Source organism: Gracilinanus agilis, chromosome 5, assembly GCF_016433145.1.
Source record: "Gracilinanus agilis isolate LMUSP501 chromosome 5, AgileGrace, whole genome shotgun sequence".
Lineage (NCBI taxonomy): Eukaryota > Metazoa > Chordata > Mammalia > Didelphimorphia > Didelphidae > Gracilinanus > Gracilinanus agilis.
In genome coordinates, this window is record NC_058134.1 from 67903492 (window position 1) to 67926113 (window position 22622).

Here is a 22622-nt window from a genome sequence, read left to right on the forward strand (position 1 = left end):
ATCACAATTTCTCAGCTCTATTCTCGTTGCTTCTATTAGGTTTAAATTCAATGAGGACAGAGCCAGGGGCATACTGTTCTTATATTACCTTCCATGTCTAGCACAGCTCCTTGAAAACGTAATAGTTACTGTTCAGTGCTAAATATCCAGGTTATTTGAAAAGGATGCTAACGTGGAATGAATTAATTCAGAGGGAAAGATACATTTTTTGGCCTTGCCATCCTATTCTAAGATTAAATCTATGGAAATCCATTTCAGTGGCATATTCTGCTTTAAGAAACATGATACACAAAAATCTCAGCTTACCAAGCAGATGAAAGACATTTACTCAGTACTTATTATGTGCCAGCCACAGTGCTAAACACTGGGAAATAGAAAGACAAAAATGTACTGAAGTTCATATACTCAAGGGACTTCCTTCCTAGCAGAGGAAACAATATGTGGTCCTGTAAATAAATACAAGATATTTGCCAGGGAGAGGGGGTAGAAGGGTACTTGATTTCAGAAACCTGGAGGTGGCATTTGAGCTGGCCTTCAAAAGAAACTAGTTATTCTAAAAGGTAGAGGTGAGGCAGAAAAGCATTCAGATGTCAGGGACAAACTGTGCAAATCAGTTTTAATCAACAATTTGGTTGTTTTCATGCAAAGGAATGAAAGCTTATAAAAAATAAAAGATCGACTCATTCATTATCAAATCTTTACATACAAATACATTGAACACTGAACCAGTTACAAATTTTTTTCTGGAGTACTTAGCCACCTCTCAGAATACTGCGAAAAAACCTGAACAGAATTTTTTCTCTCAAATCTAAACAAATTACAGATTTTAGGTAACTGCTACATTGTGAAATATAGCTGGAATAAAGGAAGACATATTATAAAATGTTTTTTCTATTTAAAATTCACAAGATTAACTATTCTGCTGTCATGGAAACAGATAGGAATGAAATTAAAATGAGCACTATACTATAGCAAAGATGCTTTCAGATTTGGCCTCATTCCCTAAAAATAAGAAGACTTTAAAGAAAATCAGCTATATTTTAAGTGCTGATCAAATGTCTTATAATCAAAGGTTTATTTATATAAATGCTATTGCTGACAGTACACAAAAGTGTCAAGATAAATCTCAGAATACAAATTTTATATAGTTTCTTAGCTTACTTAGTCTGGGAAAGTATTCCAGTGATCCCAAAAACCTCTCCGTAATTTATCCCCGAGTTTGCTTTTCTTCCCTAGATTTGGGAAAGATGGGCCTTTTTTCAACGACAGCAATGGTACTGGGTCTGTATCCCAAAGAGATCAGACATAAGGGAAAAAGGGAGGGAGGGAGAGGATTGGAATCACAAAATGTCAGAAAATTGTAAAAAACTTTCTATATATAAATGAAAAAATTAATAAAATAAGGTTAATAATAAATATCTGATGAAGAAGGAAAAAAGAAAGGGTAGCACAAAACTTTAACCTTTCTAAGGGTTGTGAGGATGCCTCTTTTTAGGGACTGGTAAGACACTAGGAGGTATCTAATTGTGACTACTTCTAGTATCCAGAAAACAGGTCAAGAAAAAGTATACTCTTGCCAGTATAAGAACTAAGCAGGGTCATAGGATCCTATCTGTGTAACGCCTAACCTTTACATTATCATTTCTTTTCTCCTAACTTTCTTCTTCTTTGAAAAAAAAATTATCTTCTATCTTGGAATCAGTACTGCATATTGGTTCCAACACAGAAAAGCAATAAGGGCTAAGCAATGGGAATTAAGTGACTTGTCCAGGGCCAATCGCTAAGAAGTGTCTGAGGCCAGTTTTAAACCTAGAACCTCCTGCTCCAGGTCTAACTCTCAAACCTGACTTTCTTCTAAGATCCTAGATTCAAATCTGAAGAAGCAGGTATCTAAGCAAGAAGATGACACTAATAACAGGTAGAAATGAGAAACTGGCAAGTTTAAAATAACTGGTCTATATTCTTTTAAATTTTATTTTACAAAAAAATTAGAATTTTTCCTCCTTACATGACATTAGCATTGAAATAAAGACAATAAATATCCCTAAAATTGAATTATAAAAAGTAAAATATCACACAGTAATACCTGAGGAATGTTGAAGTCCTTTAGCTGGGCCTGAGTTATCTCACTGAGCTCCCGAAATGTCATTGTAAAGTCAGATTTTGTGTCTTCCATGAGCTAATAAAAGTAATTACATTTCTGTCAATTTCTAGCCACATTTTTCCTTAGTATCTCTAAATTAAGCAATAGTTCAAATATTTACAAGTTTAAAAAAACTTACATGTAGAAGAAATGCAATCAAATAATCATCACTCTCTTTCTCACCAAGGAGGCCTAATTTGGCTTTGAAAAGTTCTTTAAATCTTAAAATAGAAATGACAAAAAGATTTAGAAAACTTATTTTTTAAGAATTGTCTTCAAACTACTTAGAAAAATTAAAAATCTGTACTCAGTAATGACATACCTTCTGTAATACAGAGTAGGATATCCCCCAAGAATCTGAGCAGCACTGTGAAAACAAAATAATTAAAATATATTGTAAATTATTCTTTAAAGAAAACCACCATTAAAGAGATGATAATAAATAACATACCAAAAGCTATAGGATACAGAAAAAGCAGTAGAGAAAATTAGAGGAAATTTATAAATAAGAAGAAAACTTATATCTCTAAATACTTATATTAATGAATTTAAAAAAAAAGATCAATGAATTGGGAATGCAATTTAAAAAAACTAGAAAAAGAACAAATTAAAAATTCCCAACTAAACACCAACTTGGAAATCCTGAAAATTAAAGGTGAAATTAATAGAACTGAATGTAAGAAAATCATTGAAAAAAATAAATCTACAAGTTAGTTTTATTTTAAAAATTAATAAAACATAGAAATCACTGGTTAACATAATTTTTAAAAAGAGAGAAGAAAACAAATCACTGGCATTAAAGATTTAAAGGGTAACGATATCCCCAATGAAGAAGAAATGAAAGGAATTATTTTGAGTTATTTTGTTCAATTATATACAAACAAATTTAACAATGTAATGAAATGAAAGAATACCTACAAAAAATTTACTACCTAGACTATTAGAAGAGAAAATAAAATATCTAAGTAAACCTATTTTAGAAAAAGAAATTGAACAAGCCATAAATGAACTTCCTTAGAAAAAAGCATCAGGATCAGATGGACTTACAAGTAAATTCTATCAAACATTCAAAGATGAACTAATTCCAATATGAACTATGTCAAATTTACAAAAAATAAAGCCATTCCCCAATCAACAAATGGTCAAGGGATATGAATAGGCAGTTTTCAGATGAAGAAATCAAAACTATCAATGATCAATGAAAAAGTGCTCTAAATCCCTCCTGATTAGAGAAATGCAAATAAAAACAACTCTGAGGTACCACCTCACACCTAGTAAATTGGCCGATATGGCAGCAAAGGAAAGTGATAAATGTTGGAGGGGATGTGGCAAAATTGGGACACTAATGCATTGCTGGTGGAGTTGTAAATTGATCCAACTATTCTGGAAGACAATTTTGAATTATGCCCAAAGAGCTTTAAAAGAATGCCTGCCCTTTGATCAAGCTATACCACTGCTGGGTTTGTATCCCAAAGAGAAAATAAGGAAAAATGTTTGTACAAAAATATTTATACCTGCACTTTTTAGAGTGACAAAAAATTGGAAAATGAGGGGGAGTCCATTGATTAGGGAATGGCTGAACAAATTGTGGTATCTGATGGTGATGGAATACTGTTGTGCTAAAAGTAATAATGAACTAGAAGATTTCTGTGCAAAATGTAAAGACCTCCTGGAGTTGATGCAGAGCGAAATGAGCAGAACTGGGGGAACAATGTATGCAGAAAATGAAACATTGTGGAACAATCAAATGTAATAGACATTTCTACTAGCAGCAATGTAATGACTCAGGACTATCCAGAGGAACTTATGAGAAAGAACTGTGGGAGCAGAAAGACAGAAGAAAAACATAGGATCAGTCACATGGTTCGATGGGGATGTGATTAGGGTTTTGATGTTAAAGGATCGCTCTACTGCAAATATGAATAATATGGAAATAGGTTTTTAACAATGATACATGTATAACCCAGTAGAATTGCTTGTCAGCTCCTGAAGGGGGAGGGAAAAGGGTTAGATCATGAATCATGTAACCATGATCATGAATTTTGTAACCATGGAAAAATATTCTAAATAAATAAATACATTTTTTATTTTAATTTAATTTTAATTTTTAAAAATTATCTAATACTGATCAAGAAATAGAAAGATAGATATTGCAACAAGACAGACATACAACAAACAGTGGTAAAAGAATATAGCAACTTTGTATTTGACAAAAAACATAGATCCAGATTTTTATAATAAAAAAGTCACTATTTGGTAAAAACTGCTGGGACAACTGGAAAGTAGTTTGGCAGAAACTAGGTATCGACCAATATCTTACACCATTTACTAAGATAAGACAAAAACGGATACATGATCCAGACATAAAGGGAAATATAAACAAATTAGAAGAACAGGGAAAATATTACCTATCAGATTATGGATAGGAAAAGAATTTATGAGTAAACAAAAGACAGAGTATTTTGAAATATAAAATGGATAATTTTGATTAATTAAATTAAAAAGGTTTTATACAAATGAAACAAATGTTGCCAAATTAGAAAGCAGAAAATTGAGAAAAAATGTTTATAAACAGCCTCTCAGATAAGTCTCATATCTAAAATATATAGAGAACTTTGTCAAATTTATAATGAGCCATCCCCCAATTGATGAATATGGGCAAAAGATATAAAGAGTCATAAAAAAAGAAAAGAAAACCACCATTTCAAATTTAAACCAGTATTGAAGAGAAAATCTGTCTTTCCCCTTTATCAGAACGTAAATTGCCTGTGGACAAAGACTATGCATTCTTTCATTTTTTATTTCCACTGCTTACCACAATATATTCCATATCCTGTAGTAGACACTTAATAAATGTTTAATTCAATTGTTGAAGAACAATCTATTGATATAGCATTTACAGAGCATTAATTCTCAAAATTATCCTAATTTTTAATAATATTGATAATGACCATACTATATCCCCCTCTGCTAAACTCTAATCTCACAAGATCAAATAAAATCCTCTGTTTGGCTTTTAAAGCCATTCATAACCCAGCCCCCTTCAACTTTTCCAACCTTCTCATATGTTATATTTCTTCAACCTACTGGATGATCCAGTGACACTGAGGGTCCTTGCATAAGACATTGCAGCCTGGAATGCTTTTGCTCCTCAACTTGGACCTATTAAATTCCTTCCTTGTGCTAGAAGCTTATCATGCCACCCCTTAATGCTACTAATCTCCCTCTGATCATGCCTTCCTTCTACCTTGTATATATCCTATACTCACCCAGCTTTTCATGTGCTGTCTTTCTTTTTAGAATGTGAACTCCTTAAAAGAAGAGACTATTTTTGCTTTTCTTTCTATCCTCAGAGTCTGGGATGATTCCTGTTGGCTAATAATGTATCTCATTATGTAGCAGGCTGAAAACCAATTTTTAGAAAAAGCTTAATTTCATGGATATTATAATAATAGCTGACATGTACACATTGGGGCTGCTGAGTGGTACAGTGGATACAGCAGCAGACCTAGGGTCAGGAAGATCCATCCTCCTGGGTTCAAATATGGCCTCAGACATTTATTAACTGTGCAGTCCTGGACAAGTCATTTTACCCTATTTGCCAAAGTTCCTGATGTGTAAAATAAAAAGAAAATGATTAAAAAAAACACACTAGAATCTTTGCCAAGAAGACCTCAAAAGGAGTCACAAGGAGCTGGATATAACTTAAACATATGAACATGTATGTCATCTTAAGAACTTGCAAAGCATTTAATGTCATCTGAGTCATGTTCCTGTAAAATATGACTTCAAAGAGTAAAAGCAAGGTATAGCATCATTAGCACACAAGATGAATGTTGAATTTTTTTTAATATCTGTATTCTAAAGGAAGTCCATAGGAACTGGCCTATGAGGTCAATAGTATATAGGGAATTTCCAGGTGAAGAAATTCTCACCACCAGTGTAGGTCAATAGTTTTTTGAGCACTGAGAAGTTAAGTGATTTATTCAGGGTCATAGTTACTCTGTGTCAAAGACAGGACTTGAACCCACATCTTCCTAGTCTCAAGGCCAAAACTATTCACTATGTCAAGAGCTCATCCAATATAACCAAAATTTATATCCCAGAAAAACATCATAAATACCATAATATTTCCCATATTAATACTGAGGAATTAATGCTAAATATAAAAGCTTACCTAATCTGAGTAAATCTGCACACAAACCAAACTCATTTCAAATTATATAGTTAAGTCAATTAACAAATATTTATGTATCAAGTACCTACTTTATAACCATCTGTGCTAGGTATTAAAGCAGCCACTAGCACATTGGATAGAGAACTGGGGCTGAAATCATACTTGTAGGCCTGGGCAAGTTCTTAACCTCTATCTGCCTTAGTTTCCTCAACTGTAAAATGAGAAAAATAACAGCAACTACACCTCACAGGGTTGTTGTGAGGATCAAATGAGATGATAAAGCACCTAGGCACAGTGCCTGGCACCTGGTACAAATGCTTATTTCCTTCCCCTCCTTCAAAGGCAACAAACAAAACAATCCTTACTTTCAACTAATTTATATCAGAGTGCATAAACTTAAGCAAAATGGCCATAATTGACTATATTTTTAAAATGTACTCTAAAGGTTAGCTCAGGTGGCTCAGGGGATAGAAAGCCAGGCCTGGAAATGGGAGGTCCTGGGTTCAAATTTGGCCTTAGACACTTCCTAGTTGTATGACCCTAGGCAAGTCACTTAACCCCATTGCCTAACCCTTACCACTCTTCTGCCTTGGAGCCAGTACATAGTATTGAATCTAAGACAGAAGGTGAGGGTTAAAAATAAAAATAAAATGTACTCCACACATCATATTGCTCACAAGTGATTTATATTCTTGGAAGTTTAATAAAGGCTGAATACTGGAAACACCTCACAGGACAACTTTTTATAAAGAATTAAATCCCTTTCAACAAGACTATTTGTTAAGTTTTTGAGTTTTTTCTTCAACCTATTTCTTATTTTATTTTTTTTTAACCCTTACCTTCCATCTTAGAATCAATACTGTGTATTGGCTCCAAGGCAGAAGAGTGGTAAGGGCTAGGCATTGGGGGTCAAGTGACTTGCCCAGGGTCACACAGCTGGGAAGTATCTGAAACCAGATTTGAACCCAGGACCTCCTATCTCTGGGCCTGGCTCTCAATACACTGAGCCACACAGATGCCCCTTTCTTGTTTTATTCTTTACAAAACATACTTGAGTATTCCACAAGGTTACTTGGTACAAACTAGGCTGCTTCAGATCTGTTCCTATTGTAATAGATTCATTCAGCCAAGGAGGCAATATGGAGGAGATAAGGCAGAAAAAAAAGAAAACATTATCCTTTTCTCTTCCATCTCCTGCCTCCTAACTTTACCTTTTCCTACATTCCTTCTTTTCCTGTTTGTCTCTTTAAAAGAATAAGCAGAACCTCAGAAAGTAAATAGTCACTTTAAAAGTTTCAAGAATTAGGTTTAGAAGAATGAGAAAAAACATGGGAACAGTTTTGGTGTTACCATTCTAAATCTCAAAGATTCAATCCAACTGGTGGAGAGCTATGGAATATTTTCAAAGAAGTATAACTACCATTGTTATATTCAAGTACTTTACAAATGGTAATTAAAGCCAGGCTAAGATTCCATAGTGGGCATTTAGGTGGCTCAGTGGATTGAAAGACAGGCCTAGAGACAGGAGGTCCTGGGTTCAAATAGTGCTTTAAATACTTCCCAACTGTGTGTGTGATCCTGAGCAAGTCACTTAACCCCCAATGCCTAGCCCTTACTGCTCTTCTGCTTTGGAATTATTACAGTATTGATTCTAAGATGGAAGGTAAGGGTGTTTTCAAAAGAAAAAAAAGATCCCATAGAAGATTTGCTTTAAAGAACAGACTATATATATATTTTTGGTACTTAATTAAGTCTTCTTGGATCTATTATGTTGGGTACATATTCCATTTATTTACATTATTACTTCACTTAGCAAACTATTCTTTTACTTATATGCTTCAGCCCCACTTGTTTCTGCATTGAAGGAGTCAATAACTTCTTACTATTTAAAATTTCATAATATTCTGAGGAAACAAAATATTTTAAGATTTCTGTTCTTTCTACATAGGAATAAAACTTCACTATCTAATTTAAAACCTTTTTTCTGAGGCCAATATATATAAGTTGTTGCAATGCTATGAAACTGTAACTATAATATGGCTTTCTTTTTTAAAATTATTAAAAGAAATTTCATGGCCTCGCCTTTTTCCAAACATATGTTCTTTTCAGAAATTCTTAACTCTTAAATGGAAAGATGTGGTTAAAGAATACTCACAGCTGCTTTTGATTAGGATCCAATAAGGGGTTTAAAACTTGTAACAGCTTGTTCAGATTAAACATCCCAACATTGGCCTGGTTTCCTATTTTATATCTCCTTTCGTCATCAGATGTATTTGGTACAAAATCTGTTTCAAACAAAACACTACACATTGGCAATAGGGTCAATACACAAAATATCTGCTATCCACATTTCTATGTTTATACAGTATATTAATAAAAGTCCTTCTCACATCAACCACTTAATTCAGACAGTACAAATACAAAAATATGAATTTATCCTACAACAACATAAATTCTAATAGTCACCTTAAAAGAAACCTTTTTATTTACAAATTTCCAGATCATCATAATTGCTATTTTTCAGTTTAAATACTAAACAAATAAAGATGCTAAAGACCACTGTTTGAATTTTTTTTACTTTAATTTCATCAACCTAGGTACTTTCTTTACCCATAAAGGTCAAACTTCTCCATTCCTTACTGTCCTGTGAATGCTGTATATGTTAAAATCTTCCCAGTGTCTTATAAGTTTTCCTCTTATTCTTTCAGCATATTTTTGTATTTTGAAACAGTTTAAAATTACGTTTTATTTTAAAGACAAGGAACTCTGGGGGGAAATAATCCAGACTGAACCCTCCCTTGCGAGAATAGAAAACAAATACATTCAATACAATATGAAAATGGCAATGAATGCAACATTCTATTCTTGAAATCCCATCTCTCAACTATGAGGAAATGTTTCATTATGTGTGCTCTGAGTCCTTAGTTAGAATCTGAGGTCTTTTTTGGTGACTATTTCACTGAAATCACTACTCTTGCGGTGTCTATTGTTTATATCACTGCATCAGTTCATACAAAATCATGTTTCACATAATGCTTTTTTTTAAATTCCTCAGGCATAATTTCTTTCTATACAATAACATTGAATTATATTCATATACTACTTGTTTAAAGAAGTCACCATTTTATCTTCCACTACTGAGCATATCTAGGCTCTAAAAACATATATTGGAATATTTCTCTAGGATTTGGGGGAAGGGACTAAGCATGGTGCCCTGACCAAAAAGTAGAGAAATTTATAACACATATTGCTTTGAAAAATAAAATCAGTATTTCAAGTTTGAGTATCTAGTTTAGCTCAAAAAATTCTGCTGACCCCCACATTAGTAGTACTGCTATCAGTATCCCTTGATTGAGAAATTACATGACAAAAGCTGCTGCTATGTAGTAATGTTTTTAGTTTCTTATTTAGTAATCATAATAGCATCTACATATATTTGAAAAAATATTTTTGGATCAAACTTGTGATTTCATTGATAGAAGGAATCTTCCAAAACAAATCTAGAGCTACTCTGCAACTTGAAGTCTTGGAGCATAGAGTGCTGAAGGATAAGTGACCTCTCCAAGGTGACCTAACTAGTAGTTTTCTGAAGCAGGACTTGAACTCAGGTCTCTTCAACTCCTAAGTCAACTCTCTACTTTCTAGACCAAGTAGCCTCACTTTTAAGAAAAAAATGGAAATATTTTTGAAAAATTATAATGCATGTTATATACAACATATTCTATTTGTTATATTGAATTAATCTGATTTTTGAAGCTAAAAGTTGAAGTAACAGTACTTAATGTACAAAGGATTTTTAGAGTTAACTGAATATACACTAATATAGAGTTGTATGTGCATATAGATATAGATATAAGCTGTCTTTATGGCTGTTTGTCTAGTAATTTGATTTCTAGGGCAAAGGATAAGAATCATTTAGTGTTTTTTCTGTTATAAGAGGATTAAGCTAGTAAGGTAATGTGCTGGTTGTAATAAGGGAATAGGCTAGAGGTAATAGGGAAATTAAGGCAGAGGTAAGGTTGTAATTGGGGATAAGGCAGGTATGGTACTAAAGGTAGTGTGAATAGGGATAAGGCACTGTGGATAGGGGTTTGTGGATCCCTAAGGCAGTAAAATGGATAATGAAGGCACAATGGTGAAGGTGGTAGATTGAGGTGGGAGGAGAAGTAAGGGAATGACTAAGTTTAGGGAATATAAACACAGAGGTATAAAGAATTGCAAGGGAGAGGATGAGGTATTCTGGGCAGGGAATTGCAGTCTGGGGGACACCGACTGGGACTCAGATTGAGACAGTGACACTAAAGGGAAACAGACTGAGCCCTTCAGGTAGGAAGAGAAAGCCTCAGGAGGGAGACAGGAATGTGAGACTGAGATAGGACCTGCCTAACTCACCCCCAAAGGGTTTTGTAGCCTATAGGGTTAGGAAAGTTGGATACAATGATTTAAGAGATAATTTGTAACAAGGGTAAGCCCTATTTGACTACAGGAAAACTAAATCTACCAAGTTTGAAAGCTAACACCCAGAACCACCCTCCTTTCAAAACCCCAAGAAATTTAGGAAGGGAAAATGATGATAGGGAATAAGGGAGGTTAGGGAGATCCAAAGGAAATAGTTAAGCTAACAAAATTTAAGAGAAAAGCTGCAGAATATAGGCCAGGTTTTTGGTCCAAAGATAGACTCAGCTGACCCTCCCACTCTCGAGTCCCCAGGGTCAACTGACTAACCTCAGGATTCTAAACTCTTTTCAACTGTCAGAAACTCTGCAGTTAGGCTTTGCAGGGCTAATATGCAACCTTTTGCACTACATTTCTTACATAATTCCAAATAATTTTCCAGAGTGGAAAGACAGGCACATGAATGCAATGTTGGTAGAGCTAAGATATGATTCAACTGTTCTATTTACATCAGTTTTAAATAATACAAGAAAAGTGACTAAATTGTCCATCCTCTTTGAACTATCTTTGAACCATCCCACTACTGGACATAAAGGAAGTAAAGGCAGAAATAAAGTTTGAATATATTTCAAAACATTAATAGCAGTATTCTATTAGTCATTAATTTGGGATAATAATTTTATGTTGAAATTAAATACAGAAAACATACTTGGATCATAGGACTCCATAAAACCAAAAGGACCATAATCTATTGTAATAGATAACAAACTGAAGTTGTCAGTATTGCAAACACCTAAAATGGGGAGAGAAATTCAGAATAATTATAGAATATATGATTATAGAATGTATATATGTGCACATATATGATTTATAGAACTCTACTAATGTATCACAAATGGAGAGGAAAAGCTTATGCAAAATATTAATTACGGAAATTAAATAAAATAGTCATATGTAGGTTTTTATTATTGGTCAAGTGTAATAGTTAACTTTAGACAGTTAAAGGAAAAAATAATGTTTTAAATTTTATTAATCTGTTTTACGTACAATAGGATTTCAATAACCCCATGAGCAAAACCCACCCCAAAGAAAATTAGAGTTTCAACTAAATTTTATCATTAGGGTCCACTCTGACCCCTGAGGTATCACCTCTATTTCTCTTTGATTCCATGAAATACAGCATTGTGCTTATTTATACACAGTGAACACTTAATAGATGGCTACTGAATAAAACTGAATTTCTTCTTGGTTAAAAAGGAATACTGTTTAATTTGGAATAAGGAAGGTAATCAGAAATGTCTTAGAAAGGAACAAATAAAGATATTTTAACACAAAGAAGAAAGAAAATGACCTAATACTGAAGTAATATTACTAAAACACTTTCTAAAACTAATAAATAAAATAAAGTGCACATCTGAAATAATGTAATCAGAATTTTAGAACACTAAACCTTAGAGATCATCACTTTTAGTTCTTCATTTTGCAGATGAGAAAACTAAAACCTAAAGACATTAAAAGATTTGCCTAGGGTCACATAAGAGGGTCTAGAACTCAGGTGTCTCAGTCCAAAATCTTTTTCACTATACCATCACACACACATACAAAAATTCTAGTCCTTAAATTTATAATTAAAATGGATAAATATCTACTTATGGAAAGTTTAAAATGATGAAAGAAATTTCACTTTATAAGATATGCTATAGCAGTAACCTCCAATTATGAAGAGATGCTTTCTTGGACATGTTTTATCTATTACATCAATACTAAAATTAGTTTATATTCTCATAAAAATAGGGAGAGGGCTCAAAAGTATTTAAAATAACAGGTAGCAAAGGGCACTAAAAGACTGTGTGCCCTTTGATCCAGCCATACCACTACTGGGTTTATACCCCCAAAGAGTTCATAGTGGAAAAGAAATGTACAAAAATATTTACAGCTGCACTCTTTGTAGTGGCAAAAAAAACTGGAAAAAGAGAGTATGCCCGTCAATTGGGAAATGACTGAACAAATTGTGATATATGCTGGTGATGGAATACTATTGTGCTCAAAGGAATAATGAACTGGAGGAATTCCATGTGAACTAGAAAGACCTCCAGGAATTGATGCAGAGTGAAAGAAGCAGATCCTGGAGAACATTGTACACAGAGATGGATACACTGTGGTAAAATCTAATGTAATAGACTTCTCTACTAAAAACAAAACAATGATCCAGGATAATTCTGAGGGATTTATGGTAAAGAACGCTACCTACATTCAGAGGAAGAACTACAGGAGTGGAAACACAGAAGAAAAAGAACTGCTTGGACACGTGGGTTGATGGGGTCATGATTTGGGATGTAGACTCTAAACAATCACTCTAGTGCAAATATCAATAACATGGAAATAGGTCTTGATCAATGACACATGTAGAACCCAGTGGAACTGTGGGTTGGCTACAGGGAGGGGAAGAGGAGGATTGGGGGGTGGGAGAGAAAGAACATGAATCATGTAACCATGGAAAATTTTTCTAAAAAATTAAAAAATTAAAAAAATAAAATAAAATAACAGGCAGCCATCCTGAGACTTAAAGTCTGTTATGAATATCTAATATTTTCTCTTAAGAGCACTGGTATCAATAGAGTAACTTCCTAGGGAGAAAGGAAAATTCCAGTCCTTCTCCCAGAGAAATTGGCAATGGCATTGGGAAAGGAAGACCTCATCAGTTACTTTCTCAACTTGAAGAAGCCTTTACCATGAGGTCTCACCCTCCTGATTAGTGACTAACCAAGCCTGGACCGTCATTCAGAGCTTTCTGGACTTCCCTTCCTTCCTATATGTACCCTCTTCCCCCTTCTACTTTTCAGCTCTCCTTTATGTGTTCCATTAAAATGTAAGGTTTTGGGGGGTAAGAACTATCTTGCCTATCTGTATTTGAATCTACAATACTTGTCCCATAGAAAGTGCTTAATAAATGATCATTCTATCTATCTACTATCCATCTATCCATTCATCCATCTATCTATCTATCTATCTATCTATCTATCTATCTATCTATCTATCTATCTATCTATCTATCTATCCACCTATCCATCTGTCTCTCCATCTGTCCATCCTTCCATTCATCCATCCATCCATCTCCCTTGGAGCTCTCTTTGTTACTTTGTCCTTCACACCCAACATGCAATCAGTTGCCAAGTCTTGCTGACTCTCACATACCTCTCACATCAGTTGGTCCCATACCCACTGTTCTAGTTTAGGTTCTTATCAACTCTCTCCTAGAATATTATAATAACCTTCTAATTAGTGTCCCTCACACTTCTCCCTACTCCAGTCCATCCTCCAAAGTGATATTCCTAAACAGTCTCATCATGCCACTCTCCTGTTCAATTAATTCCAACACCTCCCTAGTACCTCAAGGGCCACAAACAACTCCTCAGTATAGCTTTTAAAACTTCATAACCAGCCTCCAACATACCATTTTTAAAAATCATTTATTAATATTCATTTTTAACATGGTTACATGATTCAAGCTCCTACTTTCCCCTTCACCCCCCGCTGTCCCCCCACCCATAGCCGACGCACATTTCCACTGGTTTTAACATGTGTCCTTGTTCAAGACCTATTTCCAAATTGTTGATATTTGCATTGGTGTGGTAGTTTCGAGTCCACATCCCCAATCATGTCCACCTCAGCCCATGCGTTCAAGAATTTTTTTTTCTTATATGTTTCCTCTCCTGTAGTCCTTCCTGTGGGTAGTGTTCTTTACCATAAATCCCTCAGAGCTGTCCTGTGTCATTGCTTTCTGCTGGTACAGAAGTCCACTGTATTCGAATTTTACCATAGTATATCAGCCTCTGTGTACAATGTTCTTCTGGCTCTGCTCCTCTCATTCTGCACCAGTTCCTGGAGGTCTTTCCAGTTCACACAGAATTCCTCCAGTTTATTATTCCTTTGAGCGCAATAGTATTCCATCACCAGCATATACCACAATTTGTTCAGCCATTCCCCAATTGAAGGACATACCCTCCTTTTCCAGTTCTTTGCCACCACAAAAAGTGCAGCTATGAATATTTTTGTACAAGTCTGTTTATCTATGATCTCTTTGGGGTACAAACCCAACAATGGTATGGCTGGATCAAAGGGCAAGCATTCTTTTATAGCCCTTTGAGCATAGTTCCAAATTGCCAGCCAGAATGGTTGGATCAGTTCACAACTCCACCAGCAATGCATTGATGTCCCAATTTTGCCACATCCCCTCCAACCTTCATTACTCTCCCCTTCTTTCATTTTAGCCAATCTGCTAGGTATGAGGTGGTACCTCAGAGTTGTTTTGATTTGCATTTCTCTAATTATTACAGATTTAGAACACTTTCTCATGTGCTTATTGATACTTTTGATTTCTTTACCTGAAAATTGCCTATTCATGTCTCTTGCCCATTTATCAATTGGGGAATGGCTTGATTTTTTATACAATTGATTTAACTCCTTGTATATTTGAGTAATTAGACCCCTGTCAGAGTTTTTGTTATAAAGATTTTTTCCCAATTTGTTGTTTCCCTTCTGATTTTGACTACATTGTTTTTGTTTGTGAAAAAGCTTTTTAGCTTAATATAATCAAAACCATTTAATTTACATTTTGTAATTTTTTCTAACTCTTGCTTGGTTTTAAAATCTTTCCTTTCCCAGAGATCTGGCAGGTATACTATTTTGTGTTCACTTAACTTATTTATAGTTTCCCTCTTTATATTCAAGTCATTCACCCATTCTGAATTTATCTTGGTGTAGGGTGTGAAATGTTGATCTAAACCTAATCTCTCCCATATTGTTTTCCAAATTTCCTAGCAGTTTTTGTCAAATAGTGGATTCATGTCCCAAAAGTTGGGCTCTTTGGGTTTATCATATACTGTCTTTCTGACATCATTAACCCCAAGTCTATTCCACTGATCCTCCATTCTATCTCTTAGCCAGTACCATACTGTTTTAATGACTGCTGCTTTATAGTATAGTTTAATATCTGGTACTGCTAGGCCCCCTTCCTTCACATTTTTTTTCATTATTTCCTTTGATATTCTTGATCTTTTGTTATTCCATATGAAGTTTGTTATAGTTTTTCCTAATTCAGTAAAGAAGTTTTTTGGTAGTTTGATAGGTATGGTGCTAAATAGATAAATTAATTCAGGTAGAATTGTCATTTTTATTATGTTACTTCGTCCTATCCATGAACAATTAATGGCTTTCCAATTGTTGAGATCCAGTTTTATTTGTTTGGAAAGTGTTTTGTAGTTGTTTTCATATAATTGCTGTGTTTGTTTTGGTAGATAGATTCCCAAGTATTTTATATTGTCTAGGGTGATTTTAAATGGCGTTTCTCTTTCTACCTCTTGCTGCTGTGATGTGTTGGAAATATATAGAAATGCTGATTATTTATGTGCATTTATTTTGTATCCTGCAACTTTGCTAAAGTTGTTGATTATTTCTACCAACTTCTTAGTTGATTCTCTAGGATTTTTTAAGTATACCATCATATCATCTGCAAAGAGTGATAGCTTAGTCTCCTCATTGCCTATTTTGATACCTTCAATTTCTTTTTCTTCTCTAATTGCTACTGCTAGTGTTTCTAGTACTATGTTGAATAATAGAGGTGAAAATGGGCATCCTTGTTTCACTCCTGATCTTATTGGGAAGGCTTCTAATTTATCGCCATTGCATATGATGCTTGTTGATGGTTTTAGGTATATACTGTTTATTATTTTTAGGAAAGGTCCTTCTATTCCTATACTTTTCAGTGTTTTCAATAGGAATGGATGCTGTATTTTGTGAAAGGCTTTTTCAGCATCTATTAAGATAATCATGTGATTTTTATTTGTTAGACTGTTGATATGGTCAATTATGTGGATGGTTTTCCTAATGTTGACCCATCCTTGCTTTCCTGGTATAAATCCCACTTGATCATGGTCGATGATGTTCTTAATTACTTGCTGGAGTCTCTTTGCTAATATTCTATTTGAGATTTTTGCATCTATGTTCATTAGGGAGATTGGTCTATAGTTTTATTTCTCTGTTTTTGGTCTACCTGGCTTTGGAATCAGTACCATATTTGTGTCATAATAAGAATTTGGTAGGACTCCTTCTTTGCTTATCATATCAAATAATTTGTATAGTATTGGGATTAGTTGCTCTTTGAATGTCTGATAGAATTCACTTGTGAATCCATCAGTCCTGGTGATTTTTTCTTAGGGAGTTCTTTGATGGCTTGTTCAATTTCTATTTCTGATATGGGATTATTTAGGTATTCTATTTCTTCTGCTGTTAATCTAGGCAATTTATATTTTTGCAAATATTCATCCATATCTCCTAAATTGTTATATTTGTTGTCATATAATTAGGCAAAATAGTTTTTAATGATTGCCTTAATTTCCCCTTCATTAGAGGTGAGGTCTCCCTTTTCATCTTTAATACTGACAATTTGGTTTTCTTCTTTCCTTTTTCTTATTATATTGACCAGTACTTTGTCTATTTTATCTGTTTTTTCAAAATGCCAGCTTCTAGTCTTATTTATTAATTCAATAGTTCTTTTACTTTTGATTTTATTAATTTCTCCCTTAATTTTTAGTATTTCTAATTTAGTTTTCATCTGGGGGTTTTTAATTTGCTCTCTTTCTAGTTTTTTGAGTTGCATACCCAAATCATTAATCTCTGCCCTCCTTAATTTGTTAATATATGCACTCAAGGATATAAATTTCCCCGAGTACTGCCTTGGCTGCATCCCACAGAGTTTGGTAGGATGTCTCATCATTGTCATTCTCTTCAATGAAATTGTTGATTGTTTCTATGATTTCTTCTTTGACAAATTGGTTTTGGAGAATCATATTGTTTAATTTCCAATTGGTTTTTGATTTGCCTGTCCAGGTGCCCTTACTAATTATTATTTTTATTGCATTATGATCTGAGAAGGTTACATTTATTATATCTGCTCTTTTGCGTTTGTTTGCAATGATTCTATGCCCTATTACATGGTCAATCTTTGTGAATGTACCATGTGCAGCTGAAAAGAAGGTGTATTCCTTTTTGTCCCTATTTATTTTTCTCCACATATCAATTAAATCTAATTTTTCTAGGACTTCATTCACCTCTCTTACCTCTTTCTTATTTATTTTTTGGTTTGATTTATCTAGATCTGAAAGAGGAATATTTAGATCTCCCACTATTATGGTTTTACTATCTATTTCCTTCTTGAACTCTGCCAGTTTCTCCTTTATGAATTTGGATGCTATACCACTTGGTGCATATATATTGAGCAATGTTATTTCCTCATTGTTTATACTGCCTTTAATCAGGATGTAATGTCCTTCCCTGTCTTTTTTAATCATATCTATTTTTACTTTGGCTTTGTCAGAAATCATAATAGCCACTCCTGCCTTCTTTTTCTCATTTGATGCCCAAAAGATTTTGCTCAAGCCCTTAACCTTAAACTTGTGTACGTCCACCCGCCTCATATGTGTTTCTTGTAGCCAACATATGGTAGGATTTTGGTTTCTGATCCACTCTGCTATTTGCTTCCATTTTATGAGCAAGTTCATCCCATTCACATTCAGAGTTATAATTATCAGTTGTACATTCACTGACATTTTTGAATCCTCCCCTAGACCCACCCCTTCTTCTTACACTATTTTCTTTTAAACCAGTGGTTTGCTTTGAGCCGGTATCCCTTATCCCCTCCCTTGATTGACTTCCCTTTCTGCCCCCTCCCTTGTTATTCCCCTCTTTTTGTTTTTAAAGGACTATTGAATTCCCTCCCTCTTCTCCCCTCCCTTTTTTGACCTCCCCATTCCCCTGCTCCCTTTGGTTTATCCCTTCTGACTTTCTCAGTAGGGTTAGATAGAGTTTTTTATCCCAATGGATAATAAAGCTACTCTTCCCTCTCCAGGTTAATTACACTGAGAGTAAGGTTTGATTATTACCTCTTAATGCTCTCTTCCTCTCCTTCTTATAATAGTATTCATCCCCTCCCCTTCCCATGCCCTCTTTGTGTGTAATAGAATATCCTATTTTTCTTATTTACCAGGTTTCTCTTGGTGTCCCCTACTATTCCCCCCCCTCTTTTTCACCCCCTATGTCATCTTAGACCATTTAGTATCCTGTCCTCTCCCTATGAATTATTCTTCTGGTTGCTATAATAGTGAATATTATAATAGTGAATAGAGTTCACTACAGAGAATTATACATAGCATTTCTCCACATAGTAATACAGATAATTAGATCTTATTTAAGCCTTTAAAGAGTCAAATTTAAAAAATTATGAGTTTTCTTTCTTTTCCCTCTGTTTCTTATTTACCTTTTCATGTTTCTCTTGATTTTTGTGGTTGGATATCAAACTTTCCATTTAGTCCTGGTCTCTTTTGTGCAAAAACTTGGAAATCTTCAATTTTGTTGAATGCCCATACTTTCCCCTGGAAGTATATAGTCAGTTTTGATGGGTAGTTGATCCGTGTCTGAAGGCCCAGCTCTCTTGCCTTTCTGAATATCGTATTCCAAGCCTTGCGGTCTTTTAGCGTGGAGGCTGCCAGATCCTGTGTGATCCTGATTGGTGCTCCTTGATATTTGAATTGTCTCTTTCTGGCTTTTTGTAAGATTTTTTCTTTTACTTGAAAGCTCTTGAATTTGGCTATTATATTCCTGGGTGTTGACTTTTTTGGGTCCAGTGTAGAGGGTGATCTATCGATCCTTTCAATGTCTATATTGCCCTCTTGTTGTAGGACTTCAGGGAAATTTTGCTGAATAATTTCTGTAAGTATGGAGTCCAAGTTTCTATTAATTTCTGCTTTTTCTGGAAGACCAATGATTCTCAAATTGTCTCTTCTAGACCAGTTTTCTTGGTCTGTCACTTTCTCATTGAGATATTTCATGTTTCCTTCTATTTTATCAGTCTTTTGACTTTGTTTTATTTGTTCTTGTTGTCTTGAAAGATCATTGGCTTCTAATTGCTCAATTCTAGCCTTTAGGGACTGGTTTTCCTTTTCAATCTGGTCATTTCTGGTCTTCAGTTGACTTGCCTCACTTTCCAATTGTGAAATTCTGCCTTTTAAACTGTTATTTTCTTGCCAGATCTCTTCCATTTTCCTCAACATCTCATTTTTGAACTCTTCATTAGCTTATGACCAGTTTTCATTGTTTTGGGAAGGTTTGGATACTTGTTTGTCCTCCTCTGTTGTCTGGACTTTCTCTGTGTAAAAGTTGTCTAGTGTTCCAGAGTTTTTCTTGATAATCTTTTTCTTCTGGGGTTCTCGGCTTGCCATTGTTAGCCCCACCCCTTTTCAGCTTTGTCTTCACACTCAGGGTCTGCCTGCACTTTCTAAGCTCCCGAGGGCTCTGGTCTCCTTGTCCTCGGGGTCAAGCCTCCTGGTTGTCCCTGGTCTGCCCCTCTGCCCGAGGCTCCTTCAGCAGTCTCAGGGACTGCTTCCATAGCCGCACTCCTGTCTAGACCGGGTCCCCACTCAAGGTCCAAGCCTGCGCTCGAGTTCTTTGTCCACGCCTAGGGCACTGCCTTCACCCGCGCAGACACTCAGGGAAAGTCTGTGCACTCAAGATCTTTGTCCACGCCTAGGACAATGTCTTCACCCACACAGATGCTCGGGAAAGTCCCTGCACTGGAGATCTTTGTCCGCGTGTAGGGCAATGTCTTCACCCGCACAGACACTCGGGGAAAGTCCGTGCGCGTTCTTTAGCCACTTGGGGTCCTACGTCCTGCAACTCTCAGGTATAAGCCCTGGAGCTGCCAGTGACTCACTGGTTGCCCCAATCCCGCTTTCACTCTTGTGCGTTGGCCTTGGCACTGTGCGTGGTGTGTGTGGGGGAGGGGCTTCTTCCTCTCACATTTTAGTGAGAGCTGTTTCACCCCTTCACAGCGTGGAAATGCCCCGGGTCCGTGTACCTTCAATGCTGCGCCCTGTTGTGGGGTTCCTTCGTTCGTCTGGATTTGTTTTTATGTCCCCTAGAGGAGTCCTGTATGCTTCGGTTAGGAGAGATCGAGCAACTGCTCTTTACTATGCCGCCATCTTCCACGTCAGTATCTTCTGACCTTAGATGAATTACTTTATCTCTTTGTGGCCTAGATTCCCAATCTCAACTACTGGAGAATAGCATGATACCCATTAAAATATTAAATGCAGGGATCCAGAAGATCTGTGAAGTGTCTTTAATTAGAATCAGAGCTCTTGACAGTTGGAAGGGACCTAAGCCGCACTCTAGTCTGGCCCACATACGAAAGCAATCTCCATTGTAACCTACCTCACAAGTGGTCATTTTCCAACATACCTTTTTAAGCTTATTATCCATTACTTCCTTTCACACATTCTGTGGTACAGTTAAAATGGCCTTCAGATTCACTCATGACACTCCATCTCCCATTCCCAAAGACCTTTCACAGGCCTAGAATGCTCTAACTCCTAGAATCTCTAGTTTCCTTCAAAGTTCAGCTCAAATACCAACTTCTAATATGAGGCCTTTACTTTTCTCACTGTTTCTCACTGTTCCAGCTTTGACTGTTTCCCCCAGAAATTATCAGGTTTTTATTTTACATATACTATTTCAGAATATGTTGTTTTTCCCTATAGAATGTAGCAAGTTCTTTAAAGGGAGGAACTGTCCCCTTTTTATATTTGTATCTCTAGTGGCTAACGCCCAGTAGGTGCTTATGATGCTTTCTGATTGATTCAGAGACGCATAGCATCTCTCCAAAAGCCACATTCTGTCCTTTATGATATTACTAATACAAAGGCCATGAGTTTTTCCAGTTGCAGCTATAAGTCTGTATTGAAGTGGCAGATAGGTAGCACAGTGGAGAGACTTTCTAGCTATGTAACCCTGGATGAGTCACTTAATCCTGATTGCCTAGCTTTTGCCCTTCTGAGAGTTGCTACTAAGATAGCATGTAAGGGTCTGAAAAAATTTTTTTTGTATTAAAGCAGTCATTTCCTCATCTCTTGTGGCCAAGGACACATATTGCCAAAACAGTTGGCTTGCGTGAGGCATGTGCACTGAGCCTATGAGGTAGAATGTCATGAGGAAGTAGAGCAATAAGCTCGAAGTCACAAAACTTGGATTCTAGTCTTTGCTCTGATACATAACTTCAAGACTGCAACCTTGGGCAAGTCTTCTGGGTCTCAATTATCTTACCTATAAAATAAGAGAGTTTTCCTTTTCCAACTTTAAAATTTTATATAAGTAGGGACATTTAAGTGGCTCAATGGATAGACAGCAAGGCCCAGAGACAGGCAGTCCTGGGTTCAAATGTGGCCGCAGACACTTCCTAGTCATTTGACCCTGGGCAAGTCATTTAACCACCACTACCTAGCCATTAGCTCTCTTTTGTCTTGGAACCAATACACAGTATTGATCCTGAGATGGAAGGTAATGGCTTAAAAACATTTTTTCAAAATATAAAGGGTTCACAAAAGATTACTCTTCTCAAACTTGCTGCCACTGACAAAATACATGCCCCTACAACACACCATGAGCACAAATTCCCACAAAACATTTTTTATTCACAAATGTAACATAATCATTATTATTACCAAGCAGTCAGTCCTATCTGATTTGCAGTATTAGGAAAGAGACAGTAAAATCCATAAATAATGCAGAACTTATTTTCCTATTCATTTAGAAAGCTTTGGCTTTTGAATTCCTACTCTGTAAAATAAAGATGCACACTTTAAAACATGCCATCTACTGCTTTTCTCTTCTTCCATATAATATTTAGTTTTAATATTTCTAATGAGAGAAAAATCTATAAAGGTAAAGAACAGTCAAGATTAGTGCATTAAAAGCCTTGATTAGTATATTAACAGAAAAATGTAAAAATAACAAACATGAATGACAATCACATGAACTCGTTTAACAAAATAATTCTATTTTAGTACCTGAAGGATG

General features: G+C 35.4%; 1 protein-coding gene across 1 annotated transcript in view; it reads right to left on the reverse strand.

The window, feature by feature from the left end:
• Positions 1-22622, reverse strand: part of LOC123248646 (protein adenylyltransferase SelO-like) — a 55535-nt gene that overhangs the window by 12062 nt on the left and 20851 nt on the right. Inside the window, exons 11-15 of the mRNA XM_044677488.1 lie at positions 11425-11508; positions 8476-8605; positions 2466-2510; positions 2283-2364; positions 2087-2179 (exon numbers count right to left, since the gene is read on the reverse strand). Coding sequence (XP_044533423.1) covers positions 2087-2179; positions 2283-2364; positions 2466-2510; positions 8476-8605; positions 11425-11508 — 434 coding nt within the window. The remainder of the gene's footprint in view (positions 1-2086; positions 2180-2282; positions 2365-2465; positions 2511-8475; positions 8606-11424; positions 11509-22622) is intronic.